At 33.2% G+C, this 13,051-nt stretch overlaps 1 protein-coding gene across 2 annotated transcripts in view; it reads right to left on the reverse strand.

Annotated features, from left to right (window-relative positions):
• The window catches only part of LOC145663017 (phospholipid-transporting ATPase ABCA3-like), a 373,059-nt gene that overhangs the window by 170,955 nt on the left and 189,053 nt on the right, over positions 1 to 13,051 (reverse strand). For both annotated transcript variants that reach the window (XM_081729148.1, XM_081729149.1), the window contains one exon: positions 1,907 to 1,977. In XM_081729148.1, coding sequence (XP_081585274.1) covers positions 1,907 to 1,977 — 71 coding nt within the window. The remainder of the gene's footprint in view (positions 1 to 1,906; positions 1,978 to 13,051) is intronic.

Below are 13,051 nucleotides of genomic sequence, written 5' to 3' on the forward strand. Positions count from 1 at the left end.
AACTGATCCTTTGCGTTTTCTAGGACTGTGAAGGGGTCATCCCAACAAATTACGTACCACACTGGCTAACTATTATTAGTACATATTATACCCTTCTCCTGAGTAAATTACGAGATGAACTGAAGAAGAAACGTTGTGGATTGGTAACAAAGGGAATGTTGATGTTGCATACAATTCACCAGCTCATTCCGCCCATGCATTTATGACAAAGGCAGTGAAATTTTTATACAAAATATTGTCTCACCCCCCTACTTATCACACCTAGCAACAATTGATTTCTTTCTCTTCCCAGAAATAAAGCGTCACCTCAGAGGATGCCATTTTGACAGTAGAGATGACATTATTTCTGAGGTAGAACTGTGATTTCAAAGCCAAACTGCAGACGTTTACAAAACATGCTTACTGAAAGTGAAGAACCGCTAGTTAAGATGTGTCGTTATACACGGTTACTGTATAAGAAACAATGTTATCTCGGTGTCAGAGTTCGACAGAGTGGATTGCTTCTAGGTGATTGCACAAACTTTTAGCTATAGCCCCTCGTATATATATGAAACTCAAGAAAATGCTATTTCCTCTTTAAAAAGATCATATTTCGAGACAGTTCCTCATCAGAAATATTACGAGTCACGTGATTTTCTTTCACTAAACTTTTCGCTACGTAGTGTGGTTGATTATGTTTTAATGTTTCCCCTTGGCAACTTAAGTTGCCACGACAATTTGTCGTCATAGCGCAGAAACTCATGGATTGGCATTGCTGGTTTTAACCGTGAACTAACTTTGGAGTCCGTTTTGTCATTGTATTGTTGCATTTTCTTTGCATGATATATTGACGCGAGGTACAATGTGTTTTGAGGTGAAAGATTCAACTGGATTGATTTGAAAGACTCCAGAAGAAAGGTTGAAGATATATATAAAAAAAGGATTGACTTGATTTTAGTAGTTATGTTTATGCAGTGTATTTTGTCCCTCAAAATTGTAATTTGTTAAAATGTTTCCCTTTTGGAATATATATGCGTCTGTTGGCAACTTAAGTTGCTGGGCTAAACAACAAGAAAAAAATAAATATTTTTCAAAAATATTCTAATATCTATCTTAGAGTACTATTAGAACCAAATGGGCGGAAAAATTTCAAATTGCCAGTAGAGAATTCTGGGCATTAGTGGTTGCTAAGTACTCTTGTATTGCTTATTTCTAGTGCTTAATACATTTCTTTGTCAACGTACATCACGATTAGAAAATTTATTAATTGGAGTACACATAGATACCTTAAAGGTGTGAAATGAAGTTAAACTTGATGTTCGTCTACACTCTTCCCTCACAATATGAAGCCAGGTTTATTTCGCAAGCTTTTGGTAATATTCATGGATTTTTCATACACATAATTAGGAACGAATAGGACCGAATGATAACGGCATTGAAGAAGGTAAGAATAAAACTAAATTCAAGAATCAGTTTTTAGTTTTTACAACGATCTCTGTGCTAGCAACAAAAATGAAAAGAATGGTTTTTCACATAAAGGAGTATATTTGCCTAGCTCTGTGTTGATTTTTTTTTTTTATCATGGAGTCAACTGTCAATGCTGAGGTGCATAAAATGTCACGGCAGAAGAGCGCAAACAAAGCACGAGAACAGAAAGGAGATTTTCATTCGCACTTCTCACGTGAGCACTTTAATAGTTGTGTCCTTTGGGCAGGGCCATTTTGACGTGGGTGCTTCTGAAAATCCTCTCTGACCTGGCTCTTCCTGTCTTCGCCATTTGGCCCTGACTCTTTCGTTGTGACGCTATGTTGACAATATTTACTCACCCTAATGAACGTACTCAAACATTTATTTTCTGGTTTATAAAACTGTATACACATTGTTCACAAATATTGAAACAAATTTACATTTGCAAATTGATACTCACCTTTAGCAGAAAAAGTTTCTTCAAACCCACCAATTTCCTGGGTTTCTTCTTTTACAGAAAGAGACCCAACCCTAAAATAAATATGATCATTAGAAGACGTAAGATTATACTAGGTAAGTAGAATTCACTAGATAAGAAAAATTCACTAATATCATTATTAAATTCTTTTAAGTTATTTAAAGTGTTCCTGCAAATAATAAGCTACAGAACATAAGAATAATGCAACAAAAATATATTTTTAAAAAAATTTTTCATTCCTTGTTTATTCCTGCTCTGTGATTATTTAATCAGAAACCAAATTTAAACGAACTTTTAATTTTTGTGTGCAACAGCTTTGAGAATTTTTGTTTCCTAAGAAAGGTGTTGTTTATTTAGTTCCTTTTAATTAATAAAAATAGTTAATTATTTATTACTCGTTTGATTTATCTGTGCATGCTCGGAAGTTGTGAGCTAGTTTTCTTGTTTAGCAGTAATGAACTTACTTGCTTGTTTACGAGTGACATCAGACGAGAGAAGCGTTGCCAAACGTATTGTTTTCACTCAATATTTCTTGTATATACAGTTTCTCAGTAAAGGCAGTGAAAAGGATATGCTGGACCGAATCAAATTTATTGAAAGCAGGCGCTTACTATGTGCCAAAATGTTTAATGTACGCCTGCTTGTGAGTCTGGTATTCCAACACCAAGTAATGTGCGGAATACAAGAGTTAAATTGGTCAATATTAAAGTTTTGTGGGGAGATAATGACAGTACGGAATACATTCTGTAAGCGGGCACAACTTGTAAATACAAATAATGCATACTGTATATAACTAAAAAGATAACAAGAAAAATCTGAAAGAATTTATGAACGAAAGAAAAATATGATACTAGATTCAAAATAAGGAGAAAGATTTCGAATCTTAAAGGCATCAATGGCTAATGGACGAAGTGGTCGTAATCTAATGGTTATGGCAGACAACTATGAATCTGTATTATTACAGTTTCATTCCGTTCAAAGTTCTTTCTCTTTTGCTTTTATTATTAGCATTCTTCATAGCCAAAAAGTTATATTTTACTCTTAGTTAAGTTAGAAACGATAATGTCGCTCAAACTGTAAAGTTGACAATTAAAATAAAGTTTGTGTCATCATGAATAAAGAAATATTTATTTAGGTCAGGATTTGGAAACCTACGGTCTTCCAGAATTACAAAGTGCAGCCTATTGTAACAATAATTACATTGCATAAAAATATTAAATATATTAGAAATATACTTCTGGAAAATAAAATAAATGATAAACTGATATATAATCTTCTTAATTTGTTATACACTTATAGATTATCATGTAAATTATGAATCTAAGTTAATATTGATAACGTAACTGTAAAATATCTATAAGATTATATATGTTAGAGACTATCTTGGGAAACATGCATTGTTAATGTTCACTTCAAAACATGAAAATGTTTCCATTCTGATGTAGGGGAGGTTAGTGGAAGTATACAATTATTTGCAAGAAGCATGTAAAGTAACGTCATTCATATTGTTTGCAGTATATCGTTCCAAACATTCATACTGAGAAGCAAAGTCATGCAACGTCCAAGTAGCAAAGCCGTGCCACGTACTGTGAAACAAAATAAAGTTTGAACAGTGCACCTTAATATTCCGTGAATAGAATGTTTTACGAAAGAATAAATTTTAACCATGTTTGAGTATACTTCTTTACTGTGAAACAAGTTTTGTACTCTTATGTGAAATTTATTTAGGAATTAAGTATTATAATACTACACATGAAACGGTGAATCTCATGCTGTAATGGGTATTAAAAGGTAATTTCCGTATGACAAATTACTGCAGACAAACACACAACACATATTTATATATTGTCATTACGCAATTTGTTTTCTTCGTTTTCAATGTCACATATAATATACCGATGTTATATTATGTTATATTTTAAACATAATAATTATTTATGTCTTGAAATGATTATATCAGTATACGTGGAGCCACATAGCCACCAGAAAACGTACCTCCCCCTAAGTGCTCTAATTCCATTACTTGAGGTAAAGATAATTTGCAGTTGAGAGAACGCCTGGACAGATGCAACCCAACTCACACGTAACTTTTCTCGGCACTGCACTGGCAGCAGTTGGTAGCACTAAGTCAGGTGTTTATGCAGGTAATATTGTGAAGTAGGTGACTAACGAAACAGCTATCCAAGATGAATCTCTATGGTTCGGATCGTCTTGTCCAATGAACACTACATAATATTCTCAATATTGATGTGTATGTAATATATTCGTTATATATTGTATGTTCAGAGAAATAAAAATACTGACCACGCATTCTGAAAGGACAAGATCTTGCTCGTCTACTGAGTATACATTCAAATTGATACTGAAACATTTGAAAAAGTTTCAAACGAGCTGGGATATAAACCCGGGTCTGCCGATTACAAGTTCAATGTGCTAATTAATTACCTACCGTGTCACTACATCTTCTACCTAAACTCTTAGCTAGTTGAAATCGTTTCTTTTAAGAACATACACAAGATATTAATGATCATATAAGAAGACGTTCCTAATGTGAGTGTCACAATGACTTACTCGATGTTTCCCCTTTTTACCTCAAAAACAAATTATATAGACCTTGGTCAATGATGAAAATAACACAAAACGTTCTTCAAGTTGATGGTACGTCATCGTATTCAACGATCGCCCAGATTACATTTCTTTCTCACTTTAACTTCTAATTTTCAAAGAAGAAACGACGCCATATACTATGTTCGCATTCTTTGAATTGTATGAACACGTGTAGAAATAAAGTCCTACTTTTATCTGCCGTAAGTACTAATTTATAATCTTATATTTGCATGAGTAGTGGTAAAGACTCGCGGTCGAATGCCGTTGTGGCAATTATTATTTTTCCTTATTGGAAAGTGTTGTTTATGTAATTGGTATTGTAATTTTGTTATTTCTTTATTATTATTATTATTATTATTATTATTATTATTATTATTATTATTATTATTATTATTATTATTATTATTATCATTATTATTGAGAATTCGAGATTGCATACATATCTTATATTTTATGAAGTATGTGATTGGGGCACGTCTTTTTGATGACTCAACACTCTTCATTGTGACGGAGTAGGGGAGAAAAATACCAATATGTTGTTTTTTATTTGTGTGTTAGTAGCACGCTCCAAACTTGGATATTAAAATTCAGCTTTGTATATCTGTGGGAAGTATCCTTAAGATACTGTAGGTCCCAGGAAAGAAAACACGGGCCACGCGTGAATCAGAAAATGCTTGGAAGTAGATGAAAATATCAAATCTAGAACAACTACTGGATATAAGTTTGTAAATCATTGTCTCCATTGACAGAACTTCTGCAATTTTCATCTTTCCAACATTATTTTCTTTCTGGAGAGGATATGATCTTGCTCGTCACACTGAGTATGCACTGAAATTGAAATTGAAACAGTTTGAACCTGGCGGGTGTTTTAACCCGGGTTCGTCGAAAATATGTTCAATGCGCTAACCACTTTCCTACCGCGTCACTTCACTTACAGCCCAAAGTAGTTTCTAGTTAAAATCGTTTCATCTTAGACAAGATACAAGATACTAATGCTCTTTTAAGGAGAGGTTCCTTATATGAGTGTCACAATGGCTTACTCGCGATTTACTCCTTTAACTCAAAACCAAGTTATATAGACGTTCCTCAATGAGGAAAATATCACGAAACGTCCTTCAATTTGAGGCTATGTCATCATTTTCAGTGATGGTCCCGATTTTCATAATTCTTCTTTACTTTAACTTCCAATTTCAAAAGAAAGAAAGACGTTAGAAATTATTTTCACATTCTTTGAATTATATCAACACGTGTAGAAATAGTGTGTTTTATGTTTTTCTAACATAACTACCAGTTTATGTTGTTGGCAAAATTTAAAAGCAGAAAACTACCATTACAGCGATCTGGGATCAAATCCCATAGTGGCTATTATTTTTTCTTTATTGGAAGGTATTTTTTATGTAATTGGTATTGTAATTAGGTTATTACTTTATTATTATTATTATTATTATTATTATTATTATTATTATTATTATTATTATTATTATTATGGCCAAGTTTAGAGTTGGTTACATATTTCATATTTTGTGAAGTTTCTGATTGGATTTCAAGTCTTTTTGCTTAAGAATCAACACACTGCAATGTAAATGGTCTGGAGAAGGGAAATATCTTAATGTGTGTTCGATGTGTGTACTTGCACGCTACACCAAGCCTGGATAACACATTTCGCCTTTCTATATCTACGGGAAGTGCCCTGACGGTTTTGATGATCATATAAGAGAATGTGAATAAGTGATGAGATCAATAAATTTCGCGTCTTAGTAACATTAAAATATTAGTTTGTCGGAAAACTCAAGACGTATTTCGGTAAAATATGAAGGATGATGATTTGTGGATATGCTAGAGTTATCCTGATCCCTACTATATTTATGTAATGAAGAGCAAAGATACTGAACGTCTTGTGTATTAATATTTTTCTTTGTTTGATTTGGTTTTACCGATTTGGCTACACATAGAAAATGGAAGACAGTAATTGCATTTTTACCACATTTTATTGTTTTACTTCAGGCAAGGAAGAACGCGCAAACAGTCAACATGAGTGCCTTTCCAGTGCCGTGCCGTGGAAAATTAGGTCTGACGGCAGAGCATACTACGGTACCTCGGGTTCGAAGCCCTCTAAAAGCCAGCTTTTCCTTTATGTCCTTGCGTGTTTATATGTCTTTTTGTTTTTCAATTTAAAGCTAAATTCTCTGGAGTATTCTTTCTATATAACATTACTATTTTATCATCACTGAAATCAACAAGTTTCATCATTAGCACTTTGGAGTCGTAAAAGTGCGTAATTTACTGAATTCACTGCACATCCAGTTTTTCCTTCTCCCAGAGCAATGATGTGTTAGAGTATTACGTTAACCGTTAATTTCACAACGTTGGCATCGCAGTTTCGATTCCACTAAAGTAATAAAGGATATTTTATTGCAATATTGATCCTTCTTATGTATACTAACATGAAAAATATTCAATTGCTCTGGGTATTAGAGTTCAAAAGACATCCTTCACATGTGAAATGCCAACAATTCAAAATTACGTCATCCGTTTCAACCTTGATTCCTACTGTCTGGGAACGTAACGTGTTTATTCAACAACTGATGAACGGATAAGGTTCATTCTTACTGAGAGTATGGGCAAAAACTGTGTCGTTGTTACCTACAAAGTCTGGAATTGCTCCTACGTTTGCAAAATTGCAAATAGTGATCAAACTTAAAACTGTAGTCACGGGAAGAATCCTATTTAAGATGTGACATTTCTACTTAGAAGAAATTGCTTACTATTATCAGCTAACAAATATTTATACTCCATCTCTTGTTGTCATAAAGTGGTAATTCTATCTGTAAATCCATACACGTAATAATAGCATTGGGGTTATGTGTAAATGTGTAAATCTTTCCTTCTGACATATATATATATCTCAGATGAAAAGCTGCGATTATGCCAGTTTTGCTTTCCTTCTTTTGTCGTACTACTACTACTACCACTACTAATACTACTACTACTACTACTACTACTACTACTACTACTACTAATAATAATAATAATAATAATAATAATAATAATAATTTAATTTTCAGTGCTGGAAACAGATCATTGGCAAAAATACAGCACCATGTTAAGACTGTTATACAATCTTATAATAAGTTTGTGACATAGAATGAATGAAGCAGGTTAAGAGCATTGTCAGAAGGTTAATATAATCACATTATAAGATTTAAGCTCATTACAAAACAAGATTATAATAGATACAGTCAATATCATAAAATACTATTTACGGGACTGTGGAAATTAAAGTTTCACTTAACTATCGTTTAAAAAATATGCCACCCTTGCTTAAAATTTCGTTCCTGGTTACCTATTGTCATATTTCCATCTAAAATATTGATCCTTTCAATAAAATGTAATAACTAAGGATATTCTGTAAGTATATAATAACTATAAAATCAATACCCTCAAAAAGTCACCTTTATAAAGTTAAAACAGTTTATTTTTTGTAGAAAGAATATATATCAATAAAATAATTGTTCTATTGGGACAATAGTAATAACGGAATAACAGAATTTCAATACCAATTATGTAAACAATATCTGCCAATAAAAATAATAATTACCACGACAGAATTCGAATCCGCGTCCCTGCAATGGGAGTTTCTTGTTTTACCCTTTGCCAAAAATTCCTCATTCGAAGATTAGAAATATTAGTAGTTATAGAAGATAAACATAGAATTTTCTATTTCTACACGTGTTGATATAATTCAAAGTATGTGAAAATAATTTCTAACGTCTTTCCTTCTTTGTAAATTAGAAGTCAAGGTAAAGAAGAATTATGATGTAAATCGGGAGTATCGTTAAAAACGGTGATGTAGCCTCAACTTGAAGAATGTTTTGTGATATTTGCATCATTGAGGAAAGTCTATATAACTTGTTTTTGAGTTAAAGAAGGAAATTTCAAATAAGTAATTGTGACACCCAGATAAGGAACGTCTCTTTATACGAGCATTAATATCTTGTATATAGGCTTCTATGAAAGGACTTTAACTAGCTATTAGCTTAGGTAGAAGATGAAGTGACGCGGTAGGTAAGCAGTTAGTGCATTGAACTTCTATTCAGCAGACCCTGCTTCAAATCCCCACTAGGCTCAAACTTTTCAAATGTTTCAATTTCAATTTCAATGCATACTCAGTGTAACGAGAAGATCTCCTCTCCAGAAAGAAAAGAATATTGGAATGAGAATTGGAGAAAGTCTGTCAATGAATGCAATCATTAGAAACTTATTCCCAGCAGTTGTTCTAGATTTGATATTTTTCTACTTTCAAGCATCTTCTGATTCATGCGTAGTCAGTACTTTTATTTATCTAAACATACAATACATAACGAAATAATACATTACATACACAATAATATTGAGAATAATATATAGTGTTCATAATAAAACACGCTCTAAGCCATAGAGATCCATCTTAGAATGAAGAACTGTTTCGTGCGTTATCTATTCACAATATTACCTGCTGACTCATTCCTAGCAATTGCTGACAATGCAAAGAAAAGTTCGGTGTAATTCGGGTTGCATCTGTCCAGGCATTTTCACAGCTGTAAATTATCTGGACCCCAAGTAGTGGAATTGGAGCACTTAGAAGGGAATATAGTTTTGCTGGGGACCGTACAAATATTTTCTTAGTAGCATAAATAGTATATAATTATGTGCTAGTTAAAACGGCCTTCCGTGGCATATTCAAATAATGCAATTTTTTGGATGTAAAAAATGGTACAAAAATAATACAAAATTCTAAAGTTGTTAAATTTGCACAACAAAATTGATTTTTCTGGTGGGAACAAAAGTGTACAAAAGAGATCAAAGTTCTAAGCTAGTTAAAGTTTAAATTTGAAAATGTTACACTACAACTAACTGGACCAATATTTATTTAAACAACTTAAAATTGGGGGGCGTTAGTGGGCGCAAGTCGCATTTGATTCGTAGTCACTACATTCTTATAGCATTTATAAAATGACTTACTGTGTCAGTTAGATCAAATACAGAAGGTAATCGACTTTCAATGCCCTCATACCAAATATAAAAACAAAATCTTTAAATGTTGTACTATTTATGAGGAAATATTTTGGATTATTTAAAAAAGAGAACATACAATCTAAAAAATTGTATCAATTGGTTTTATCATTTCTGGTATGTTACATCGAGGTCGTTAGAAGGGTTATAGTTTTTCTTCTGTGATTTCTACTATAATAAAAAGGTACCTTAAAAAAACTAACGCCGTTCATATAACCTCACTCACCTTTTTTGAAATGTTAAATAGGGTTAGTAAAATGTGCCATTGTCATATAAGGGCCGACTTGAGGTCACTGCTTTCTTCACATAAACTATTTTGTGTCCTTATACCGAAAACTGCAAACAGAATTTCAATATGTTGTACCGTTTTAAGAGTTACGCATGGTTAAATATTTGACCTTTGACTCAAGGTGACCGCTTTTTTAATACGTAGTACTCAATGTCATATTGCTAAATGGGAGATCATTATTTTAATATATTATACCGTTCATGAGTTATAGTCGATTAAAAATTTGTCCTTTGGCCTTGACATTATAAGTTGTATTCAATAAAAGGGCGTATCCTACAATTCAATAAAAGTGTGTATCCCACTAGGCAAAACAAATACTATATTTGTAATCAACATGTTCGAAAACCCCTAAATACGAAGTTTATGCAAATCGATTAAAATTGTTATAAGAGGGCGTATCGCCCACATACTAAAACATCTAGTTAAAAATAAATATGATATTCGTAATTAGCATCTTCAAAAACCCCTATATACCGAATTTTCGTCCAAATTGGCTAAAATTGTTATAAAAGGGCGTATCCCGCATAAACTATAAGACCTAAGTAAAATTAAATATAATGTTCGTAATCAGCATGTTCGAAAACCCCTATATGTTGAGTTCCATCCAAATCATCTGAAATTGTTAAAAAGGGTGTATCCCACATATACTAAAAGACCTAGGTAAAAATTAATACGGTATTCATAATTAGCATGTTCGAAAACCAGTATATACCGAGATTTATGCAAATCAGTTAAAATTGTTACAAAAGGGCGTAAACACATAAACTGAAAGAACTAGGTAAAATAAATATAATATTCGTAATCGGCATATTCGAAAACTCCTATAGTTTAGGTTTTATGCAAGCCCTGTCTAAAATAGGAGTTGAAAAAAGGTTTCGTAAAGGAGAACACGTCATAACATTTCTTGTGTATAGCTCTACTATGTTACATCGGGGTTGGTAAAAAAATTGGGTTGCAAAATTCTAGCTGTAGGGGATTGGAATATGTGTTCTTTTTCTAAATTCCGTTTAATTTCTGCTATGTTAAATAGGGGTTGGAATCTGCGTTCATAGTAATTTCTGGTATGTTACGTAGGGTTGAAATATGTGTTTTAATTTTTGCTATGTTAAATAGGAGTTAAGAAAGGGTTATATAAGAAAACGAGTTTTTAGGTAAAACCTTAATTTGCAAAAGGCTGTCCTCTTTTTATCAGCATAACGAGTTCTATGAACTACCTGTTTTATCACAGTTGTTTGTGTAATCTGTGCTATATTCAGCAGGAGCTGGAAAAACTCGTTATTTGCTATGTCGTAAAGGAGAACAAAAATGTTAAAAAGGATCATAGCCTCTCTTGAGTAAGCTCTACTACGAGTAGTTTTTTACTATGTTACATAGGGGTTAAAAAGGTGATCATAGCCTTTCTTATTTAGGGGTTAAAAATATGCCATTCTCTTTTATCAGCAGTTCTATGTTATATAGGGGGTTCGTAGCCTGTGTAATTAGGGAACGAATAAAACCAAAAACACGAGTCATAAAGGAGAATGAGTTATCGGGGTATCCGTCTTTCCATGGCTGGACGGTACGGGTAGCATCACCTATTGTGGAGCCCTGGAAAAGCGACTACGTATAAAAGGCGATTTTTCAGGTAATGGGAGTCAGGTGACGCGCATCTGCTCCCGCAGAAAGTATTGTAGATTGGAGAATGTGTTAACTTCTATTACTCTGGTGAGCATTGTGAGTAATATATAGCGGGAAAATAAAATGCTACGAAGAAAATTATCAATTTTTTTATTTTTGTTACAAAGTAAATTGATTATAGAACGTTTTTTGTAAGGCTAAAATTAATACACTAATGGATTTAAGACCAAATAGCAAAATCACTATACATATTTCGTGATGCAAATTGATGAACAAAAAATATGGGATACCGGGCATATTCCGTAACCGTTCGCATTAATACAACACAAAATTTGCGATTTAGGTAGCGATAATGGACATAAGAATTATAATGACTGTCGGCAAATTTGCGTTACCTTGTTATACTCAGGATTTTTGCGAAGACTGGTACGGAAGGACAACCGACGTCAGTAACAGAGGCGACTTTTGAGGGAAGTAAAGTTGGTAAAAATTAACATTTTACGAATGCAATCCACAAGTAGTTAACTGCGCAAATGTATGATGGAATTACATTAATGGTCTCAAAGCAAAAGTTCAAACAAAACACACCAACCGTTTTTTGGTCATTGTTATGCATGTGTTGTATATTATTATTATTATTATTATTATTATTATTATTATTATTATTATTATTATTATTATTATTATTATTATTATTATTATTGTACAGAGTCGGTGGTAGTCCATGCCGTCAAACTAGAAATGAAATGAAATGAAATCTTTAAATTTAACGTCCCAAGTTTATGAAGGTGAGGCTAAAGGAGACGGTGATAATGAGAAGTGAGTGAAATGGTGGAATGAAGAAAGTGAGAGGAAACGGCAGAAGCCCGAGAAAACCGACGAGCAGGGTGTTTGTCCACCACAAAGTCCACACGGCGCGAGCTGGGATCAAACAACGGACTTGAAGCACTGGAGGGTAATGCTCTACCACTGACCCACCGCGCCCCCACGCTGTCAAACCAGAATGCGCGACTGGTTATCATATTTCTAATGCGCTTAACTTCGCACGAGTTAACAACACACATATAAACTTAAGGAGTGGGCAAAAGAGTGTGTGTAAACTGCGTGTGTGTAAACTTCCGTTAAAATACGGCTTGAACACCATTTATTTTCCTGCCATATTAATCAGTGGCGAAAATCTGTTTTCAACATTAGGGAAGACGGGTAAGATAGTTCCTACAATTTTTAAAGCTATGTTCAAAATATATATGAAGTTGAAAATGAATGCTGTGGAGAATCAGGGGAGCACAGTTGTGTTCAACATTGGGAGGCGGGCAGATTTGAAGCTTATTCTGGGAGAGACATCAATTTCATCTTACTTTCCTTTGAGGCAATAGAACATAAATCATCATATTTCTGCTCTGTTACGCGAAAAACTTATCTCCATTTGACATACTTTCGAGAAAATAAGCAAAAGGCGTTTCGGCTTAGGTTGTACGTTAAATGTTTTTGTATTTCAGTAAAACTTTATTAAATATATTTTCACGATCTAGAATTTATGTGGTAATACAGTTAAATATTTT

This window comes from Thermobia domestica, chromosome 10 (genome assembly GCF_964235325.1).
Source record: "Thermobia domestica chromosome 10, izTheDome1.hap1.1, whole genome shotgun sequence".
NCBI lineage: Eukaryota > Metazoa > Arthropoda > Insecta > Zygentoma > Lepismatidae > Thermobia > Thermobia domestica.